The 23,758-nt window shown below is 34.3% G+C and overlaps 3 protein-coding genes across 3 annotated transcripts; 2 read left to right on the top strand and 1 right to left on the bottom strand.

The window, feature by feature from the left end:
• Positions 1 to 935: 935 nt before the first annotated feature.
• Positions 936 to 4,405, top strand: LOC132311781 (dnaJ protein homolog). Its single transcript, XM_059809882.1, has 7 exons — positions 936 to 1,073; positions 1,194 to 1,364; positions 2,010 to 2,178; positions 2,274 to 2,415; positions 2,610 to 2,886; positions 2,976 to 3,174; positions 3,864 to 4,405. The coding sequence occupies exons 2-7, from the start codon at positions 1,215 to 1,217 to the stop codon at positions 4,181 to 4,183; spliced, it is 1,257 nt and encodes a 418-aa protein (XP_059665865.1). The 5' UTR covers positions 936 to 1,073; positions 1,194 to 1,214; the 3' UTR covers positions 4,184 to 4,405.
• Positions 4,406 to 6,944: 2,539 nt separating this feature from the next.
• LOC132314894 (dnaJ protein homolog) lies at positions 6,945 to 7,326 on the top strand. Its single transcript, XM_059813668.1, has one exon. The coding sequence runs from the start codon at positions 6,957 to 6,959 to the stop codon at positions 7,254 to 7,256; it is 300 nt and encodes a 99-aa protein (XP_059669651.1). The 5' UTR covers positions 6,945 to 6,956; the 3' UTR covers positions 7,257 to 7,326.
• Positions 7,327 to 10,227: 2,901 nt separating this feature from the next.
• On the bottom strand, positions 10,228 to 10,665 carry LOC132314220 (blue copper protein-like). Its single transcript, XM_059813111.1, has one exon. It carries the CDS (start codon positions 10,663 to 10,665, stop codon positions 10,228 to 10,230), a length of 438 nt encoding a protein of 145 aa, XP_059669094.1.
• Positions 10,666 to 23,758: the final 13,093 nt, after the last annotated feature.

Genomic DNA, 23,758 nt, shown 5'->3' with positions numbered 1-23,758 from the left:
TGATTTAAGTAATCAAATAGCACCAAATGATGTAAAAATAATTGAGTCCTTAATTCTTTTCATATAGACTTGGCTCCAGTGATTTTGGTACTTTGTTTTTTCATCCCAAATCACTCCTAAGTTTCGAGCGAGTTCGAGTCTTCTTTTTATATCGTTGATTTAGACTTGTCAGATGTCGATTCGAATTCAGTTCAATAGAGTTGGCAAATCATACTTTTTAGAGACTAAAAAATAAAAGATTAAAATTTTATTTAGCGTATAATGTTTTATAATTTTATATAAAAATAAAATTCAGAAAAAGATTAACTTTTAGAGTTCTTTGAAAACTATATTGTGTTTTTGAAGTTTTAAACCTGTTTGCAATGAATCTATTTGGTTCAAGAATGATATTTCATTTTGAGATATGAAAAAGAAAAAAAAAAATTATTATTATTATTATTATTTTCAGTTGTTTAAAATTATTTACGGAGTTTTTGAAAATTGATTTGAGAGAATTAAAGCAAACAAAACATGCTAGAATCGTTTTTTATTTTTATAAAAATATTTTTAGGAAAATAATGTGAATCAAAAAAGAATTTGCAAGCATGGGTTTATACATGTTAAATAATATTTATTTAGTTTCGATACTACTATATTGTTGTTTTGTTTGACTGTATAGTAATGCTGTGTGGTAATATGAGTATTTTATAAGTAAAGGAATTTATTTTGAAAATCATAATTAACTATAAAAAAAATAAGAAAGAAAATAAATTTGTAGAGCATTATAGGGCATCTCGTTTTAAATAAATCTGTAATGACATGATTTTGGAGGAGGTCATAATTAAACAATGAAAAAATAAATAAGAAAAAAAATAGTTTTGTAGACGATTCTAGAACATCTTGCAAGTCTTCGTTGATCAAAATTGTCAACATAAATTAATCCGGACCGTCCAATACTTCTCCAATAAAGCACAGTTGGATTCACACCACAAGGCCTCTTTCCTTTCGGATTGTGCTTCGTAGTTTCCTATCTGAACACCACAAAGGTCAAGCGCAACCCAATCCTTCGATCTCTCTAACTAGGGTTGCCGTCGGTTCGTTCTCTCTCTCTATATAGAAACTATGTCTCTCTCTATATATATATATTGATCGATCTTCTTTCATGGTACTGATTCACAACGTCTGATTGATTTATTGTGTGTGAGTATCTGTAGATTTTTGATTGATAATCGAAGATGTTTGGGAGAGCACCTAAGAAAAGCGACAACACGAAGTACTATGAAATCCTAGGGGTTTCGAAGAACGCTTCGCAGGATGATCTGAAGAAGGCTTATAGAAAGGCCGCGATCAAAAATCATCCGGACAAAGGAGGCGATCCAGAGAAGGTAATTCCTCATCCATTCAATTCTATAGATCAGCTATATTTATGTGTGTGTGTGTGTGATTATATGTGTAAGTGTGTGTTGATTGGTGGTTCTTGTTATTGTTCATGTAATCAGATGTATTCATAGAAAAGGGTAGTCTTGATTTGTTCAGTTTCACCTGAAATTCGCGATATATGTGATTAGATTTATCACCACCTGCCCCTCTTTGGTCTATGCGGAGCTCAGGTGTTGGTACAACAGCTTGTCAAGAACTGGGCTTTATGTTAATTTTTGTGCACAAATGCATACCCAATTTGTATATTTGTGAATTGATTTGGCTGCAGTAACTAAACCTTGGATTTTTAGGGATGTTCTCTAATGTTTATGAGTATATGGCACTTCATATTAAATAAAAGAATTCTAGCAAACCATCCATAATTGCAAGTTTATCATGATTTTTCTTTTACAATTCCCTGTTGTTTTCGGAATAGACTGAATGTGTAAATTATTTTTGTGCATGTTGAATTATTCCTAATGCCTAAGTTAATTACTTTGATTCTGGAAGTTTTTATCTAGTTTTATAACAGAGTATGATATGCTGCAACTTGTTTACTAATACTTTTTTGAGTACTCAATGTTCTAAATTTTGTAAGTTTTATTTTTTAGTTTAAAGAGCTAGCCCAAGCTTATGAAGTTCTGAGTGACCCGGAGAAGCGTGAAATTTATGATCAGTATGGTGAGGATGCTCTCAAGGAAGGAATGGGATCTGGTGGAGCTGGTGGGCATGACCCTTTTGACATCTTCCAATCCTTCTTTGGTGGTAGCCCTTTTGGTGGTAAGAAATTGTAACTTTTCGAGTTGAAACTGTTTTCAATGTGAGTGAATTCAAACAGTCGTGAAAGTTTGGTATTGAAATATATCTGTTTACAGGTGGCGGAAGCAGCAGGGGCCGAAGGCAGAGGAGGGGAGAGGATGTGGTGCATCCCCTCAAGGTTTCTCTGGAGGATATCTACAACGGAACATCAAAGAAACTTTCCCTCTCACGCAATGTACTCTGCTCCAAGTGCAAGGGGTGAGTACCTGACTGTGTCATCATTTATGTTCCATTCCTGATGATTATTATTAGTATTAGCATTAGTATTAGTACTATTTTTGCTACTGATTGTGTCATCATTTATGTTCCATGCCTGTTGATTATTATTATTGTTAGTATTAGTTTTGGTACTATTTTTGCTCCATATTGAGTGGCTATGCAATGATTTGCAGTAAAGGATCCAAGTCAGGTGCTTCAACGAAATGCATGGGCTGTCAAGGGTCTGGAATGAAAGTCTCTATAAGACATCTCGGTCCATCAATGATCCAGCAGATGCAGCATCCTTGCAATGAGTGTAAGGGTACCGGTGAAACCATAAATGACAAGGATCGATGCCCACAGTGCAAGGGGGAGAAGGTTTTACAGGAGAAGAAAGTTCTAGAAGTACATGTGGAGAAGGGAATGCAAAATGGACAAAAAATTACATTCCCTGGGGAGGCTGATGAGGCGGTAAGAAAGGATTTCTTTGGATATTTGTTAACTATAAATGACTGAAGTGCTATGCTTTGTTAAATCATTTTTTTTTTTTTTTCCTGCAGCCTGACACAGTTACAGGGGACATAGTCTTTGTTCTACACCAGAAAGATCACCCCAGGTTTAAGCGGAAGGGTGACGACCTCTTCGTTGAACACACCTTGTCCCTCACCGAGGCACTATGTGGCTTCCAATTTATACTGACCCATCTGGATAATAGGCAGCTTCTAATTAAATCCCAACCTGGAGAAGTTGTCAAGCCTGGTGAGTACAGATTAATTCTAGTGTGGTAGAACTAATTGAAATTTATAACTTAAAGAGCTACTTTTGTTGGATGAAAATTAATAAATTGTTCATATTGGGGGCCATCCTATCTTCTTGTGATTGAACTAAAATTTGCTGCAGGGAATTGCAGCAAATGCAATTAAGTCCAAACTTTTAAAAATACAAAACCAGCAAAGTCCCATCAATGAATAAAATACTGCTACCTTGTATTTTTATAAGTAATTTTTCTTTCTTTTATGAAATCCACCCCCAACAACAACAATAATCAAGCCTCTTTTCTCAGCTACGTGGATCCGCTACATGAACCCTGTGTTTCCGTTCTATTTATGCCGTAGCCTCACTCAATCCACATACTATCATATCCTTACTAACTCTATCCATGTTAACTTTGATCTTCCTCTTTCCCTAGTTTTTCTTTGCACGTGTCCATGCCACCCCCGAACACATTTTATTTTATACTTATTGTTTGTTTGGTATTTAGTATGATTTTTCTTATTGTGGATCTCTTCGTTCTCTAACTGCAACTGTACCATCGTGATATCTTGTTGTGATGATTCTTGATATCTTGTTGTGATGATTCTTGAATTCTATTTGCGTCTTCTCTTGGTGGATGTTCTTATTATTTTTAGATGTATATTGTTTATGGTTGATTGTTATCTCTCTTACAGACCAATTTAAGGCCATAAATGATGAGGGAATGCCCATGTACTCTAGACCTTTCATGAGAGGGAAACTGTATATTCACTTCACCGTGGAATTCCCAGACTCCATGACTCCAGAGCAATGCAAGGCTCTCGAGGCTGTGCTGCCTCCAAAGCCTTCAATGCAGATTTCGGATATGGAGTTGGATGAATGTGAGGAGACTACTCTGCATGATGTGAACATGGAGGAGGAGATGCGGCGGAAGCATCAGCAGGCCCAAGAAGCATATGATGAGGACGAAGATATGCACGGTGGTGCCCAGAGAGTGCAATGTGCTCAGCAATGATGATCTTTATGGGAAATTTGGACCAATGGAGAAGAGAGATCCTTGGATTTGTAGGTTCCCATAAATTTGTTTCGATATTCTATATGATGATTTATCTAGGCATTAGATTGGTGATTTTTGATTTGGGATTTCCAAGCAAGGTTTAATCATTATTGATTTCTTGCTAATCACATTGACTGTTAATTTCTTGCACTATTATAATATCTTGTGCTTTTATCTCGATATTTTTGTGATTGCTGAAAATTGTGTTTCTTTCAATGGATTGGTATTCTTAGGGGCTTAATTGTAGTTGTCTTATTGTGCTTGTTATAAGAATTCCAATTAAGACAATTAAGAAGTTGAGTGTCATATATGGATTACTACTTGTTGAGTGGTCAAAGACCAAAATCGAGTCATATGTGGATTGCTACTTGTTAAGTAGTCAAAGACTAAAAATGATATTCAGCACAACAGGGAAAGCCGGACAAAAAGGACTATTGTCATATGCGCTAGTCTTTGGCTGCTATTGACTAGGAAGTCCACAAGGCTAATGCAATTCTGTTATATATATATATATATATATATATATAAATATATGATTCTCAACGGGCCTCTATTCAATCAATTATTACAAGCAACATGACTTCTATTAATATATTCCAAATTAAATATTGAATTGAATCATCACACAATATGACCCATCACCAACACTACCAACTCTTCTAGTGTTGTTGGTGATCGGTCCATAACTCAGCGGTTGGTCTTCAAGCCATCCAGCCTCATCATAAGTACACAATTTAAATTATAGTAATTATTTTATTATCTATATTTTGTTTTTAAGAATTTCAATTTGACAAGACTAGCTTCTTTTAGCGGATATGTCTTTACTTTCTAACATTCACTATAATATTATAAATACCATATCCAAATAATCTCCACTGATCGGATTTATCCAACGATATGAGAACTGTCACATTCACTAAAATATTATAGTATATACCATATTCAAATAATCTCTATTGACAGGACGAATCCAACTTATTTATGTGCAAGTATTAGATTTGTCTGTACGACAAACACATTCAACGGATCATAGCTCATACATGTTTGAACCTTCCCATATGCAAGTGTTGGAATCCACGTGGGTCCCAACTCGTGTCTTTACCTCATGGTGACCTTAAGCTTCAACGTGTCAAAATACATGCGGAGTACTTTTCTGGCTCATCAAACTGTGCTCATTGTATGGACCCTAGTGGAATGCAAATAACACATACCAACTGAAAATTATGTTTCCAACAATGCATATCACGGGAATTGCTATTGAATAATATATCCACAACCAAAGCAAAATGACAGCGAATTCCAATACTACTTCTTAAACCTTAAAATTCATTATGATTTTAGTTGATCACAAAATTAATTTTCAAACTGTAATGACAAGTCTGAGAATGTCAATTCAAGTGTAAGTGCAGTAGACTGTAGATACATGGGAATTAAGAAACATTATCCAATTTTGGTCTCGCTTTAGCAAAGTCAAAGAGGAAGGACTGGAGACAAACTTAACTTTGACATTTTACATGGTGGCTACTCTTGAGACTCGAACTCGAACCAATGATATTCAAGCACAACCTTTGCATACAAGTCCACTTTCTTTAAAAGAACCATTCAAAGACCAAAAACCAAAACAAACCACAACACTTTAGGCCCGCCAAAAAGGACTCCATTATCAAATACACCAACCCTTCTCTTAGGAGCCACTGACATAGACAAGTCCACACTATCTGGGGCCTCAGAGGAATAAGCAACATCATCCTCTGAAGGTTGAGACTCATCTGGCCCTAAAGACCCCGAAATTAAAGGGTATCAAAAGGCGGCGATGTTGGTGCAGAACCAGGGGGCCCTTTATTGACAGTAATGGCTATCTTCTGGCCAAGGGCACATTAGTTTGAGACACTGCATGAAAAATGAAAGACACCTTCCTCAATCAAAGGAACGGTCGCGGGACCAGTTGTGAAGGTCTGAAGGCATAATCTGCAGTGCAACTCTCATACTCTTGTCTTGACACTTGCATTACATTGTGAAGCTCGGATTCAAAGTCGAATACTGCAGGGAAAGAGGGAAATATTGTACAAGTTAGAGATTCAGAAAATAAGTCCCATCAATGAATAAAATACTACTACCTTTGTTCATTGTTATTTTTTAAAGTAGGACTTTTCTGTAATTTTTCTTTCTTTTATAAATCCTCCCCCAACAACAACAATCAAGCCTCTTTTCCCAATTACTTGGATCCGCTACATGAATCCTGTGTTCTTTTTCCTTTTATTTATGCTATAGTCTCACTCAATCTACATGCTATCATATCATTCCTTACTAACTCTATCCATATTAACTTCGGTCTTTCTCCTCTTCCCCCTAGTTCTTCTTTGCACATTTCCATACCACCCCAACACATTTTATTTTATACTTATTATTTCTTTCATATTTAGCATGATTTTTCTTTTTGTGGATCTCTTCGGTCTTTAACTGCAACCGTATCATCCTAATATCTTGTTGTGAAGATACTTGAATTCTATTTATGTCTCACTTTGTGGATGTTATTATTATTTTTAGATATTTGTATTGTTTATGGTCACTGGCGGATCTAGGAGTGGGTTTGGGTGGACTCAAGCCTACCCAATTATCACTATTATTAATCCATCTAAAGAAATATTACCACAACCCATTAACAATTTCTGGATTCGCCCTTGGTTATAGTTGATTTTTATTTCTCTTACAGACCAATTTAAGGCGATAAATGACGAGGGAATGCCTATGTACTCGACCTTTCTTGAGAGGGAAATTGTACATTCACTACACTGTGGAATTCCCAGACTCCATGACTCCAGAACAGTGCAAGGCTCTCGAGGTTGTGCTGCCTCCAAAGCCTTCAATGCAGATGTCGGATATGGAGTTGGATGAATGTGAGGAGACTACTCTGCATGATGTGAACATGGAGGAGGATATGCGGCGGAAGCATCAGCAGGCCCAAGAATCATATGATGAAGACGAAGACATGCATGGTGGTGCCCAGAGAATGCAATGTGCTCAGCAATGATGATATTCAGTGACAAATTGATGGGTATAATTTGTTACCACTAAAAATTACTACTTGCAATAGCACATTTAACAACGTAGAATAGGGTTATTATAAGGGTTCACAACGATTGCTAGTTTATGGCAACCAAAATTGTAAAATCACTTCAAACTTGATTAGAGATATGATGATTTGATTTGTTTGTTACTTAACATGAAATTAAAACTTAAAATAGAAAGTAAAATGATTCAATTGATTTGCGAATTTAAAGAGAAGGTTAGGGAATTGACTTCACCAAAATTTCATAAACATGCTAACTTGCATTCAACTTGGGGATAAACAATTATGTATATAAAATGATGTGTAGAAGTATGAAACAACCACAACATCTTCTAGAAATTCATACATTTCAGAACTAAGCATAACCCATCTTTGGTTGGTATGGTTCATTCACCTAAACTAAGTTGTGGTATGAACCATCTTCCCTAAGCTTGGCCTATCAAAGTTCTTCAATTGTATGTTGAAACACATGAAATTCGATTTTCTATCATAAATTATTTTCAGTTGGTATGGATCATCTACCTAACATAAATTAACCTAAAAGTGTAGTATGGTCCATCTTCCTTAAGTACAATTTATACAAATTTTCAATTAACATGCCACTATAACCATTTCATAAATTCATTCCATTATCACTGTAGGAATATCAAGTGCATAATTGTGTCAATATGATTTCTAAGACAAGATAAACATATCAACATAATTATATATTCAAATGAAGATCACATACATTGAATCAATGTAAAAACACATCGATTCAATATAAACAACTTCTAATTTATGAAATCAAATATATACAAGATGAATCCCCAAATTAAAAAAGACAATTACAACATGTTTACTTGGTTTATGTGATATCAACTCCCTAGAAAAGGAGTTAGTTTCTCATGGACATGGCAGTAGCTTCAAGGATTGAAGAAGAAGAAGATTTTCTTTACAGCCCCATTGTTACAAAACTTAGCATCCAACCCTAGAAAACTATTCTCTCTCCAATATATTTTTCAAAATATCATAATGATGGCTCATCCTAGCCTCTTTCCCTCTCTTAATCTCAAAATAGGCTGCCAAACAACCCTAACCCGTTCAAATTCAAATTTCCTAGATAAAGGGAACAAACTTTGACCAAATCAAAGTTGAGCCCCGTAGGCTGGCGTTCGGATGCGAAATGATAGATGGGGCGTGCGGGTTGATTCATGCGTGCAGCTGGTGGGGCGGATGAAGATAGCGTCCAGACGCGAGAGTGCCCAGGTGTTGGCTTCTGGACGCAGGAGTGCCCCAGGTGTTGGCGTCCGGATGCGGATCCAGATTTTTTTTTTTGAGGGGGCGCGGTTGAAGAATAATAAAATTTAGTATCCATTGATATTTGTTGTAACAAATATGAGAATTTAATTCTTTTTTTTTTTTTTTTTGGGCTTGTCCGCATGTGTGGGGCCATGTCCAACTTGTGTTGGTGTGAGACTCATATTTTTTTTTATTTTGACCTTTTAGACCCGTTCAACAAGAAAATCGATTTACTTTACTTTCTTTTTTAACAACAAATATCAATGGATGCTTGAATATTATTCGGTATTTTCAAAAAATGAAAGGGAATGTGAGAGTGTGAGAGAGAATTAATTATCACAAATATGGGACTGTATAGAGTGAAAAGGAGAGACAATTATTTTTTGGATCCAAAAGAAATTAGTGGGCCAAGAATGTTTAAGTGTAATATTGAGTGGGTGTATTTTTAAATTTTGAATAAAAAATATAACGTACTAAAAATGTAAATAAAAAAAATTCCGTGCCTTATTTATGGGAAATTTGGACCAATGGAGAAGAGATCCTTGGGTCCGGTATTAAATAGAATTTTGTGGGTTCCCTTAAATTTGTTGTTTGTTGAATTTTAAGTGATGGTGATAATGAACTCCCCCATTTAGGACTCTCGTTCACTTGAAATTTAATCATATGGTTGGTCTAGTAACAACTAAAATATAAGCCATCCAGCCTCAACACAAGTATGCAATACCCTTTTTTTTCTTTTTCTTTTTCAATTGACAAGTTACTCACGCATCCATTGTTGTTCTGCTGGACACTCAAACATTATCGTTTTAATATTCACGCAAGTGCTAAATTCGTTTGACACAATACAACAGGCATGTTGTTAAATTCGTTTGACACAATACAACAGGCATGTTGTATAAGTTGGGAATCTTTGCGTACAACATGTGTGTTGTATAACATTCGACAGATCCCCACTTACATGTGTAATTATTAAAATTCGTCTGATACAATATAACACGCGACATGTTGTATAAGTTGAGAATTTGTGCGTACAACACACAAAATTCGATAGATCCCAACTCACACGTGGAAGTATTAAAATTCGTCTGATACAGTACAACACGCGTGTTATACCGCAAAGGATCCTAACTCCGATCTTTACCTTGAATGGTGACTGTTATGCTTCCTTCACATGATGTGTCAGAAAAACTATTTTTCTGGCTCATCAAACTCCGCTCATTTTATTTACTGCAAAAAAAAAAATAAATAAATAAAAAAATAAAATAAAAACGTGCTCATTTTTTGGGGGACCCTAGTGCAATGCAAATAACACATACCAACTGAAAATTATGTTTCAAACAATGTATATCATGAGAGGACTTCTTAAACCTTGCTTGGCATTGAATTGTTAATGTTAAACCAACTACTCAATACAAGGGTTTTATTTTTAGATTCATTAAGATTTTTCATTTTCTGTTATTGGAAAAGCAAATATTAAAGGAAACCAAGAAGGGAAATATTAAAATGACAAGAAAGTGGACTCCAGATGCATTGACACACAGCTCAAGCAGTCCAACCCTAAAACTTGATACAAAAATAGTCTACGGTTGTTGTCAGAATCCACTGCATTAGAATAATGTTAGCACAACCTTTGCATACAAGTCCACTTTCTCTAAAAGAACCATTCAAAGACCAAAACCAATACGAACCACAAAACATAAGGCCAGCCTAAAAGGACTCCATTATCAAATAGACCAACCTTTGACATAGCCAAGTCCGCACTATTTGGGGCCTTAGAGGAATAAGCAACATCATCCTCTGAAGGTTGAGACTCATCCGGCCCTAAAGACCCCGAAAAGGGTACCGAAGGAGGCGATGTTGGTGCAGAACCAGGGGACCATTTACTGACAGTAATGGCTACCTTCTGTCCAAGGGTACAGTAGTTTGAGACACTGCATACAAAATAAAAGACACCTTTCTCAATCAAAGGAACGGTCGCCGGACCACTTGTGAAGGTCCTGAAGGCATAATCTGCAGTACAACTCTCATACTCTCGTGCTGACACTTGCATTACATTCGTGAAGTTAGGGTTCAAAGTCGAAAACTCCATAGGAAAGAGAGAAATTTTGTAGAATTTAGAGATTTTCAGAAAATAATGTTTCTTCAACAATACATATACACACCAGTGTGTATTATGTATGACACATTGACACGTGGATTCAAGTATAAGTATAGGATAAAATGGGAAGGGAAAATGAAACATTGTTTGTTAGTTAGACTAATCCCAAAGGCGGAGCCAGGATTGCAAAGTAGGGAACTAACGATATGAATTTAGCTGATAGAAAGAAGAAGAGTAGTACTATGAATTGGGTTAAATTGGGCTCATAGGAAGACAGATTAATATTAAAAATTGATTACATATATTTAGCTGATAAGAATAGTAGTATTAATTTTTTATTTTTTATTTTTAAATTGATTACATATGGACTGGGAGGAGAGAAATAGGCAATCTAAAAATCTCCTCTAGCGAAAATAAAATACTTGGGATATTTATTAGAAAATTTATAGAATTATTTTTTATTTTTAAATTTATTACATATGGACTGAGCTGAGAGAAATAGGCAATCTAAAAATCTCTTCTAGCGAAAATAAAATACTTGGGATATTTATTAGAAAATTTATAGAATTATTTATTTAAGTATGATGTATAACATATAAAAAATTTAGCCCCAACAGAGACCGATAATTTATTTTGATATATATATTTTTTAAATGGTGAAATGAAAATACTTTGATTCACAATATGATATCTCATAAAATCAGTCTCTATTGGGGCTAATTTTTTTATATGTTATACTCCATATGTAAATGAATAATTTTAAAAAATTTCTTACAAATATTCCGAGTATTTATTTTTTAAAAAATAAAATAAATTGTTGGAGCGGATTTTTAGATTGCCTATTTCTCTTTTGGTTATGATAGCTTATTAAACAAATCATATATTTATGGAATCCTTATTTCATAAGCTTTCCATGCACATATTATTTGTAATTTTTGGAAGTATGGTTTGTAAGATATGAATTTTTGAAGTTTGCATGAATTAGAATTTAAATAAAATAGCAATATGGGCATTTTGGTCCAAACATCTACTCTTTTACCCTCTTGAATAGTTGGACGGGGTTCTTTGGTAAAAATTATATAAGGGGTTTTAATGGAAAATGCTCATAGTCGAGGGGGGTTTATTGTACTTTGCCCATTTTATAATTGTAAACACTCCACTTTTCTACGTTTGCACTTTAATCTTAACAGAAATGACAATTATACCCTAACTTTATAAGTAAATGTTTTTTTTAGATGACACAATTACTCTTTTAAATTTCCTTTCTTTATCTATAATCTTTAATATTTTGAATATCTTTTGACAAGACAAAAATATAAATAAAATAGGGATAGCAAAGTTTGACACGACTCGAACACATGCGAGTTAAATGGGTTTGAGTTGACCTTAAACGTGTTCGGATCGTAAAAAGTTTGACACAATTAACTCGTTTAGTTAATCATATCGTATTTGGGTTGAAGTGGGTCAACCCGTATAACCCGTTTAACTATACATGTCATTAATAAATTTATATTTAGGTTTCAAAATAATCATTTAAACTTATATCATATAATTTATTCTTTTGTAGACTAAAGAGTATTTAGTAATATTTGTGGATTGAAACTTATATTTTTATAGTATTTATTTTTTAATTGAATATTATCAATAATTTAAATAATATAATTTTTTGTTTTACTAAATAGGTCATTAAACGGATTACACTTGTAACCCGTTTAATAAACAGGTCGAGTTATTATTGAGGGTCCCTGACACGGACATTAAACTGGTCGTGTTCGGGTTAAGATATTTAGTAGAATATCTTTAGGTCGACACGACACAATTACGACCAACGAATACGAATTGTCACCCCTAAAAAAAAAAAAAACTAAATAAATTTTTTTATAGGACCCAAAAAAAAATTATGTTGAATAATTTTTTTTATAAATTATTTTCGATTGTACCAAAAAGAAGTCACTATTGAATAAATTCTCTCTTTTGATTGCCAAAAATAAAATTCTATGTAGAATAAATTATCTTCTTTGAGAGGACCTTCAAAAAAAAAAAAAAAAGTATAGCACAGAAGAAAAAAAAAAAAATGGAAAGGAAGTAAAGAAGGTAAAAAAAATTAAAGTTGTATAAATAGTAGTTATGACACTATAGAATAAGGATGATGCATGTACATCTATTTTTGAAATATGACACACTTTGGGGCATTATAAAATAAGAGATAAACAAAAATTTTGGAACGGTGGCGTAAAATTAAACAAAGATGTTGACTTTCATTTGTCATTCGATGTTTTTTTTTTTTCAAGTTAAGAATGCCATTCGAAAGTAAGATTTCATGTTTTTTTTTTTCAAGTTAAGAATGCCATTCGAAAGTAAGATTTCAAGAATTTACTTTCAGATCCATACCAAATACCATTATGCCTTTGGGGCACCATTCGATGTTGAGATGTCAAAAAATGAAATAGAAACATTTCTAAGGTGATTTGTTTCCATAAGATCCAATTTCACGTGACATTAAACAAGGCCAAATAACTTGTAAAGGCAATTTAGGCATTTCACAGTAAAACAATATGAATGTATTTATTTGCCCAATTTTAAAATGCAGGTATTTAAAATTTTGAAGGATATTTGCCTATTGTATATTAGTTTTTAGTTTATTTATAAATAAAAAAAAAAAAATTGGCGAATTTTACCATGTTTAAATGAGCAATTTTTGCATGACATTGTTGGTCACAATTTGTTTACCTCCTGACATAACATTCCATTTGAATGAACATCAACCACATATTATCATGAAACCCTCAATAACTTTGCAGCCTTTGCCTATAAATTCATGAAGGATAAAGTATATTTATTTTTTTAAAATTAGCTATTCAATACATTTTTTTTCTTTATTACTAATTTATTATTAAATTTGGAAGTATTGGAGGAAATTAAATGAATAGAATTGATGGGAAAATGACAATCTGAATCAATTCCACCTATTCCTATGCCATTCATACGTATCTCTCAGTTGGCTGTCCTCCTGTATGATTATGAGAAGATTGTATGGAGAGATCAAGATAGAGTTAGTTCAAAAGAATGTATGGAGAGATCAAGCTAGTCTAGATAGAGTCAGTTCAAAAGACTGATCGTTTTTGTCTATCTTCTCAACCGTTTGATTATTAGAATTTTTATTTATATTTTTTTTAAACACGTAATATATTATATATAAATCACTGTTGAACATATTTTGTTTTATTTTATTATATTAATTGGTAATTAAGAATTCAGTTAAGGGTGTGTTGGTATGTTGTAAGACGATGGTGTCTGGTAGGACGATATATTTGTTACTTTAATTAATTATTTATTTAAATAAGGTAGTTTTTGTATAATTTTACACCACATCTCCATTCCAGTAGTATTTGTTGCTAGAAAAAATGAGGAATGTTTTTAAATCTGAGGGTGTGTGCACTAAGTTTTTTTTCTTTTTTTTATGGCCTAAAAATTGTATGAGTTTCATGCTATGTGTGAAATTTAAGTGGTGGACGTGCCTACTTGAGGGTTATAATGCATATTTAAAGCCTCGTATGCACCTGAAATTTGAAAGAGTTGTATATGTCAAAAACTAGAAAAAAAAAGAAGAAGAAAAAGAATAAAGAATAAAGTACAATGACGGCGCAAGGATCCCTCAAATTTAATAAACAAAGTGAGTTGACTTTATTACCTTTTTATATAAAATTGACAAATACAATCATTTTTTATTAACTTAAATACCTTTGGGTCCGGGTACAACCCATATAGGAAACCCAATTTTCTCTCTCCTCATTCTCTTCTCCTCTTTCCCCTCCAAACCCTAACCCAAACAAGCCTAACAAAGTTACATGAAAGGAATGACAGAACCCTTTATCTCTCTCTCTCTATATATATAAATACAGATTGAGAGAGAGGCTTAAGCCCAAACAGATTGAGAGAGAGAAGCTTCAAGCCCAAGATCACACTGGCGACACTTCATACAATAGAAGTGTGAGCTATGTGTTGCATCGTCCAAAGAAGCCGGCAAGCTCTGAGTTTAAACCAGAGGGACTCGGACGGAACGACGAAGAGATCCTTTTTGTGATCGACGGTGTGGGCCCTCACGTTGTCGCCGAATGCGTTGTTGATTTGGGCAATGAAGCGTAGGCAATCGGAGCGTTCTACAACGGTAACGTTGGCGTCGGAGAGGAATGATGACAGTATTAACCGGCGTGAGGTCAGAATGGATCCGCTAACAGTGTCATTTTAATATCTATGTCTTGGAAGTGAGGGGCTGTTCTTGAACCCTTGGATCTGGCCTTGACATCGACGTCGCTTTTACTTGTCGGTAGTGGTAGTGGTCGCTTCTGATCGACGGTGGTGGCGGTCGCTTCTGATTCCTCTGGTCATGTTCCTAAAATTGCCAATTGTAGAGAGCTCCACGAATCAATCCCTACCCCTCACTGCTTCATATTCTCTGGCCTTGTTGTAGAAAGCTCCACGGTGGCGCGTGCAACGCATGTAGGGAAGACAATCTGGATGAGGAAGACGATTGCCGCTGCGCGTTCTGTTCATTCTCGGAGTAGTTGTACTCCTCTAACTATGGTTGCTACCGTGATGGTGATGGCGGAGCATAGTAATCCGATTCGCCTCCTACATGGGAGCTATAGTAGCGTGGAATCAGTGAATGGGTTCGTTTTGGGAGTAATAAGAAGGCAAATGTGGTAGTGGCTCATTTTGGGTGCAATAGGAAGGTGGAAGTGGTGATGGCCGAGTGATCCAACTCAGGCGGTGGTGGTGGTTAGTAGGTGTTGAGGTGGATGTTATGGGTCTAGGTGTATAATGGTTTGGGGTTTACAGTAATACATATACATATAGATATATACATAATGCATTTAAATATAAATATATATATATATATATAGGTGTAATGAGTGTAAAAGAGTAAATATTTAAGGATTTTGATATTTTATAATTTATATTAATAAAATATCAAAGGGCAATCTTGACATTTTATGTGATACTCTTCGGATTCGAGACACGAGTTGATCAGGCCCAGATCCAAAAACAATTAATATTTAATAAACACATAATACAAATTGAAATAATAAGAAATAAATAATAAATGGCTGAAAAGAACTCTAATAAAAAATCCTCAAAATAATATTATAAAAATCCAAACTCCAAAACCTCTAATTAACGGGAATTTATTTAGTGGACCCCTAATAAAAATTCCAACTGTAAATGAAATAACTGAAATAAGATCCAAAGCTAATAAGTAAGCAATCATACGTAGTCGGTGGAATAAAAGTCTGTATCTGCTCTGCACGATCAAGCTCTAACCCTGGAACTGACGAGCACCTGAAAAATAAAAGAGTGGGTCAGGCCCACATGCAAGTCCTATCCACTACGATTCAAACAAGAATCCGTTATGCAGATACATCCTAGATAGACTCAACAATATCTAGAGTAGTCCATATATGTATATAATACACACTATAGGACGCTCACTAGTCCAATAGGTTTGTATCAGACTGAGTAGAGATACCATACAAATCGCACATTACATGGTCATGTGTACCTAGACCTACCAGGGAACAACACTATTGTCCAACTATCCATCCTAGGCGATATACGCACCCTAATCATGGTCATGAGAGTCAAGCTCATACCATAATACCATAACATAAATATATAAAGTCCATTCCAAGTGTGTCATTCAAAAGGTTTATTGACCTGATACTTAGTTATAAGTAGGACTTAACTTTTGTAGTTAATCCATCTTATTTCAATATAGGTAGGACTTAGTGTTTGAACTAATCCATCCCCAATATAGGTAAGTCTCAGTGTTTTGCCGTCCCTAATATACCACCGTCCCATACCGGTGCATAGACATCCATATAAATAGGACTTAACTTTTTATAGTTAATCCAACTCATTTCAAAATAGATAGGATTTAGTGTTTTACTAATTCATCTCTAGCATGCCACCGTCCCATACCGGTGCACACAATCCTCCAAACAATATAATTGTAAAGGCAATAATTGTTATCTATCAACCATTATCCAGGATATGCATAAATATAGTTTAATACATATAACATGACATTAGGCATTCATTACAGAACCTAAACATCACATTCCAACCATTTAAATTGCTAATATGAGTCATAGTATTTAAATCCTCCATTTACCATAGTTGACCAAAAACAATATAAATAGTTATCAACTACATTCCAAAATAAGCACAAATACAATTTCACATGTGTAAAACTAAATCATGCATCCACTAACAGAGTTAGAATCCAAATCCCAGTCCTTTATATTTGTAAAATAAGATTACACAATCTACTTCTCCAAACAGTACCATACTGGCGCTATATGTAACCGATTTAAACACTTGTTAACTCCATTTAAGCATACACATAATTAAATTACTATATGCCTAAATCACAGCTGAAAACATGATTCTCAATTTAAGATTTTGCAGAGAAATCAAAGTTTCAAAAACAGTATGCAACAGAAGTTAATTCTCCAATCCTTCACCTACGAACTCTTTGTTTAAGCTTATATTAATCACATCCTCAATATCTAAATGTAGGCTTGCTTCCCAACAATTTTATAAGTCTTAAGCAGTGAATTACATTATTCAGTAGCACATAGACAGCCTTAGAAAAATCCAGTTTAACCAAACAGACCTCAATTTATCAGTTTTACGTATTAAAGGAGAAAGAGAAAGCTCTGAAAACAAAAGAGCCCTCTCCATTTCAAGGAGGGCCTTCTCCACTTTAAGGAGAGCCTTTTCCACTTCAAGGATAGCGTCTATTCTTCTGTTGTCTTCTTCGACTCCGGTGGTTTCCAGTCTTTGAATTCAGTTTTATTATATGTTTTAAGGTTCCATCTTCATCCCAGATTGATCACAAGACAGGATTATACAACTAAGAATTTAGTTACACATCAATGTTTAAAGCAAACAACAGCCATATATACACTGCCCTTGTAACAACTGAGCAACAGACTTAATTCAATGATGCTAGAAACTGATTTAACATGTATAAACGACGTAATTAAAACTTAGTTTAATTCCTGGAGTCTACCTAAGCATGCACAGAACACAGATTCATGGGAAAGAGAAGAACAGAGACTTGCCTTTGAGTCTCAGATTTGAAACGTTAATTCCAAGTCTCTGAGTTTTCCCTTGCTCTGCCTTGCTAATCCCCCTCGTTTACTCTCTGTTTTTTTCTTTGCTTTACAAACTTAAGCTTATGTTTTTTTTTCTAAAACCGTAAACCCCAGTAAGCGTATGTATTTATAGGCTTCAATTAATCAAAACACTATTCCAACCCTAACTATAAGTCGGCCAAGTTAAATCCTAAAACCTTAATCTAAGATAAACAAAATAACGAAACCGTGAATTAACTAAAAGACTCAATTAACTAATTAAAGTAATTAAAACAAGTTACCTAATAATAAGCAATTAATTTAATTTAAATAAGTCAAAGAATTCAACTAATTTAATTAAATCCAATAAAAATAATTAAACCAATCAATTAATTCAAGTAATCCAAAGAATTCAAATAATTAATTAAATCAAATGAAACAATTAAGCCAATCAATTAATTCAAGTAACAAAATAATTAAATAAATACTCAAGTAAATATCAGAAATATCCTTTTAAAATTAAGGGTATTACATTTTAAGGAGCTGTTTGAATTCAATTTCTGAAAAGGGGGTGTCATTGTAAAAAAATAGGCAACTTGTAAATGATTGTCCTTATGCCAAACCTTAAGGAGGGTGTCATTGTACTTTATCCACGAAAAAAGAAAAAGAAGAAGAAGAAGAAGATGATGATGAAGAAGAAGAAGAAAAAAGGTACAAGTTCTTCTGTAGAAAGTGGTAATTCACAAATAATACTTGCCTCCTACTCCATAAGAAGGAACTTACTTCTTATAGCTGATGTGGACCAACAATATTTTGACAACTAACCAAAGTTAAATAATTAAAAATTAATCCAAAAAAAATGGATCAACCCATTTTTAATGGGTTACCGAGCTCAAATTAAAATCACAACACAAATCCGACTTTTGAATCTCTCTCCGAATCCCTAGTTGGTCTTAAGCGGAATGGTCACAATGAAATTGTTTCTCTCCCTCTGAATCTTTCTCTCCAACTTTGGCCCCAAATAGATTTGGTGAATCAGGGTTTGTTTCAACCAACAATAATATATACATGCCATATAAAGGATATCCTTACACTAGTGTGTGTGTGTGTGTGTGTGTGTGTAACATAAAGTATAAAATAAGAAGAAGATATGGGAAGTGGAGAGCAGCGGTGGTGGTGGCAAAGAGTGGGTAGTAGCGACAATTAAATGGAGATTAGGGTTTTGGACAGAGATTTGGTGCATATGAGAAAGAGAGAGAGAAACACGATCTGGTTGCAAAGAGAAAATATAAATAAGTGAGATTTTCTGCATATGAGAAAAGAAAAATGAGAGAGACATTGATATAGTTGTAGAAGAGAGAGATTGCGCAAATACAGATGAGAAAAAGGAAACATGGGTGAGAGAGAATATATATAGTTACCCGTTTGTTAAATCCGAAAAGATGGATTTGATTCGATTATAATTGTTTTTAGTAATTTTTTAGGCACATCTTTTATTTTAATTAGTCCACGTAGCCATCAGAAGGGAGTTCCTTCTTATAGGTAGGAGGAAAGTATTATCAGTAATGTATACTAATATTTATCCAATCAAATGTAAGTACGCAGAAGGCTACACTTTAAACCTCGCCACCATTGAGGGTATCTGTGGGCAGAGTCTTTCTCGTCCCATCAAGAGTTTGTGAAACCCAATCTTCTGTTCTGTGCCATTTCAGTGGCTGGTTGTTGCCTGGGTGTGAGTGGTTGGAAGTTGGTGTTTGGATCTCTTTCTTAAAGTTGCTTTGGTGATCAATCGGTGTGTGGGATCACTGGTGGGATAGTTTGTGTTTCTTTAGTAGGTGGTTTTCTTACGGGGTGGGTGTTCGTGCTGTTGATTTCTCGGAGGTTATGTGTAATGACCTAGTCATTTTCTTTCCATTCCGTTCTCTCAAATTTTAAGGATATTTTTTTTTTTTTTCGTTGATTTCTTTTTCCTAGTTTTCTTTTTCTATCACTTTTTCATTATCTTTTCATTTTGCGTAACCTATCGGGTCGTGCTCAGATTTGATTTCGGCCTTGCATGCATTCATTTTACTTGATTTACATGTGATAAGCATTTTACTTTTGTAGAAAAGCATGCTAGATGTTTGTTTTTGCCCTTAGGAGTATAAATGCAAAAATTCTTGAAAATTATTTTATTTACTTGGGATGTTTTTCATAATTATCTTTTGATGATATTTTGTATTTAGGGTTTTTTTAAATGTATCTTTTGAATAGCACTTCATTTTGGGCTTTTTGGAAAATTCAATTTTTGAGTTATTTAGTGAAGGGGTCTTTGCGTAATTTGAAAAGTTTTTGAAAAAGTTTCTCGTTTTGGATTCAAAATTTTATGAGGGGTTTATTTTCATTTTTTATTGACTGTGGCACTTCCAGAGTATTTTTCAGATTTTTATTTCATTTATTTTGAATTTTCGAACCCCATTAGTCATCAAACTTGTCCGGGGCATATCTTCTCGCTTGGGACTCGGTTTTTGACCCCGTTTCTTCCGTTGATCTTAGAATTCCATTTCAAAACTTTTTTGTTCAAGGACCATCTTCATTTGAGTGTGTCTTAATAGTTTTCACTTTTTGGACCTGGACGAGGCCTGTTCTGACTGTTCAGGACACCTTTTTGACATAATTAGGGGTAAGTGGATGAGAGAAAAAGTCATTTCATCTTTTTCCTTCCTATAGTAGCAGCAGCCAGCCACCATTAGAAGAGCTTGAGGGCTACCATCTCTCTCTCCTCATTTCATCTTTTTCCTCTATGATTTTCCTCTTCCCGATGAAAACTTTTTTGATGTCATCGAAGACGCGGTGATTTCTATCCGATCGAATTTCGATTTACAGCACTTTGATTTTTGGGGTGTGAGTTTAAGCTTGGATTTGGGTGTTGTCACAAGAGAATTTCTTGCTCCCGAAGTTTCATCGCATTCAATAAAGTTTGAATTTTGTTGTGATTTGAGATTTTAATCTCAAAGTGTAAGGGGTGTTTCATATTTATAATCTTAGTGTTTTACATAGTTTTGAGGTTTATATAGCTTGTATACATGTTTATAGTTTAGATCTAGAAATGGGTTTTATTTTTAATTAAATGATAATTTAATTTCATGGTTGTAATATGGTTAGATTAGATTAAAAATGTGATATTCAAATAGCCCATGACTTGTTGTTTATCATATATTATTTTTGGAATTTTTGGATGACTTTTGAAATCTAGAGATTTTTAATTAATTAAGTTAACTAAAAATTAATTAAGTGTTTTAGTGGCTTAATTAGACTTTTGATTTGATATTTGAGATATTCATGGTATGTTGCTTAATATGTGTTAATTTCATGTCATTTGGTGATATTTTGCAATCTAGAGAAATTAATTAATTTTTATTTAATTAGTTTCCATTTAATTAATTTATAATTTATTTGCATCTTTGATATTTTCAAAACTTATTTGTTTTACATGCCATGATAGTTGAGAACTTAGGTATGTCTTGTGTGTTTCCACATCTTGATTGTGTGTGGTATTTGATTAAGTGCATTTAGTATATGTGTATATACTTGTTGTGTACAACTTGTTGATTTTGGAAAGCTTGTAAGGATATAAATTTATGTGATGACTAGGGCTGTGCACTAGTACGGGGACAAGAGTCTTCCTTAGTCATAAGTGCTTACTAGGTAGTTCCTTCAGGGTCGTAATTACCCAAAACAACTTACTCGGTCTTGTAACCGCATGTTTTAGTCTTTCCACTTGTTTGATTTCGCATTTCAATTCCAAGTTGTTTACTTTGTGAATTTATATTTTGTTATTTGGTATTTGATATTTCATATTATTTAATTGCTTATTTATTGTGGTTTATGATGATGATGTTCTAATGTAGTTTAGGATAATCCCTTAGTCTCACCTTGGACATAGATGTTACGTGGCATGAATCACATGGATTGATTTATATTAACTTATAAAAATTTGCAAAACTTTAGGTTATATACATGTTCATTTCCTACGAGTAACTTGTTTACTCACCCTCGTTGTTGGGACATTTTTTTCAGGTAAAGAATCGTGTTTTAGGGATACATAACATCCTTGAACTTTCTTGTGGCTTGATGAGTTTGACGTATTTCCTTTCATGCACTTACTAGCATAATTTTGCTTTATTTTTGGTTAAATATGTCAAAACTTGAAGTTTATATTTGGAATATGTAAAAAGTGCTTAAATGCACCCTTTGAGACCTATTTGACATGTATGTGATCAGGCCAAGGGTCAAAGACCTTATGTTTTACTTTTATGTTATTTGACTATATGCTTAAATGTGTGAAAAATTGAAAAATACGAAACTTTAGCATGTCAAGTTTAGTTTGGATGGTGGGAATTGCGTTTGATCACTTTTTCTAGTGCTCTTTTATTATATGTGACGTGTGACCAATAGCCAAACGGTTCCTTAAATGCATCTATGATGGTTGACTTCATAATTTGCTTAAATAGGCTATTTTTCATGCTTTTGTGGTTTGTACATGTCATATTTTGAATTGGGAGTATTTTGAGGTCATGGACCATTGAAATGCATTTTATTATGTATATTATGTTTGTGAGAATGTTCATTTTGCACAAAATATCACGATTGCATGATATGATTGATGGTTGGCTTCAAACTTTTCATTTTAAGGTATTCTTAAGGTTTAATAGGTCGGATTTTGTATCGAGCATATTTGGGGGTCACAAACCATTCCCGCACATTTTAAAACACTTATTACGCTTGCGTGCACAATCGTTTTAGCATACAACTTCATATTTGGTCATTTGAAACAAACTTGCATTTTAGCATTTTTTTGTCAAAACTAATCTCAGGGGTATTTTGGGCATTTCAGGTCAAAAAAATTTTCTTTCGACATGGTCAACTTGGAAAAATTATTTTAAGAGGGGTTTCTTCTTCGTATTTTTCCAAAAAAGGTCGTTTCGAGGTCCGTTTTGCTTACTGTTTTCAAATTTTTCAGAAAAATGCCCAGGGGTCAGCATTTGGTGCCCGTGCGCACAGGGGAGCGCAAGGGCGCATGCATGGGGGGTGCCCTGGTGCCCCCTCTTGATCGCGTTGACGCCGGTTTTGTTTTCGCCAGTTCTTCTTCGTTCGGTTTTCGAATCAGGTGATTTTTGAGTCTAAATTTGTTAATTTTTCGCCGTCTATCCAATGGTGCACTCGGTAGCACCCATAACTTTTAAAAAATTACCATTTTGCCCCTAGGGCTAAACTTATCCGTTTTAAAAATGTCACTTTTGTATTTTGTTTTCTTTTAAACTCCGTGGCTTCATGGGAAGCCATGTTTGTGTGTTAGGGATGACGTACATCTCTTGAGATTTTGTTTGCATCTGAAATAACCATTGTGCTCTTGGGGTATACTTGGTCTAATTTTACCTTTTCGTTTCCGTATATGTTTCTTTCATTTCCGTGACTTCATGGAAAGTCACCATGGCGTCTTAGAGATACCAAACATCCCCATAGACTTTATTTTTGTTTCCGCTTCCGTATTCCTGATCCGTTATTGGGTCAACTTTCGGGTCGCATTGACACATCCGAGTTTGGGAAAATTCGGAACGTCGTATTATGTCTGTTGTTGGGGGTTATTCTCGGTTCTGATTTGAGTTGGTGAAATGGATTATTTTTTGAAAATTTTGGTGGTGTAATTTCCCTTTGATTTTTTGCTTTGCTGCTGTGTCCACGGTTTTTGGGGTTGTTGGCCATTCTCTCTTTTTCTGCTTTTGTGGGATCCGGGGATGGATTTATGCTCAAATGGGGTTTTATATGCTCTGGTTTATTTTTATTTTGCATCGGTCCTCTGTTGTGGTCGGTTGGCGAGGTAAGGTGATTCCTGGTCATTTTACAGGTCGTCGGGGATGGATCTCTATGCTCGATCCATTATGGAGCTTATATTTATGGAGCAC

The sequence above is a fragment of the Cornus florida genome, unplaced genomic scaffold (assembly GCF_030987335.1).
Source record: "Cornus florida cultivar Cherokee Brave unplaced genomic scaffold, ASM3098733v1 CherokeeBrave_3.0.0_Hap2_Chr06, whole genome shotgun sequence".
Lineage (NCBI taxonomy): Eukaryota > Viridiplantae > Streptophyta > Magnoliopsida > Cornales > Cornaceae > Cornus > Cornus florida.
This window is presented reverse-complemented; position numbering and strand designations above follow the sequence as displayed.

What these genes read in the sequence shown, in the direction of transcription:
- LOC132311781 (XM_059809882.1), top strand. Translation starts at nt 1,215, where the DNA reads ATGTTTGGGAGAGCACCTAAGAAAAGCGACAACACGAAGTACTATGAA. An exon ending in TGGTGGTAGCCCTTTTGGTG is followed by an intron (nt 2,179 to 2,273) that starts GTAAGAAATTGT and finishes ATCTGTTTACAG; the next exon opens with GTGGCGGAAGCAGCAGGGGC. An exon ending in CTCTGCTCCAAGTGCAAGGG is followed by an intron (nt 2,416 to 2,609) that starts GTGAGTACCTGA and finishes AATGATTTGCAG; the next exon opens with TAAAGGATCCAAGTCAGGTG.
- LOC132314894 (XM_059813668.1), top strand. Translation starts at nt 6,957, where the DNA reads ATGACGAGGGAATGCCTATGTACTCGACCTTTCTTGAGAGGGAAATTG.
- LOC132314220 (XM_059813111.1), bottom strand. Translation starts at nt 10,665, where the DNA reads ATGGAGTTTTCGACTTTGAACCCTAACTTCACGAATGTAATGCAAGTG.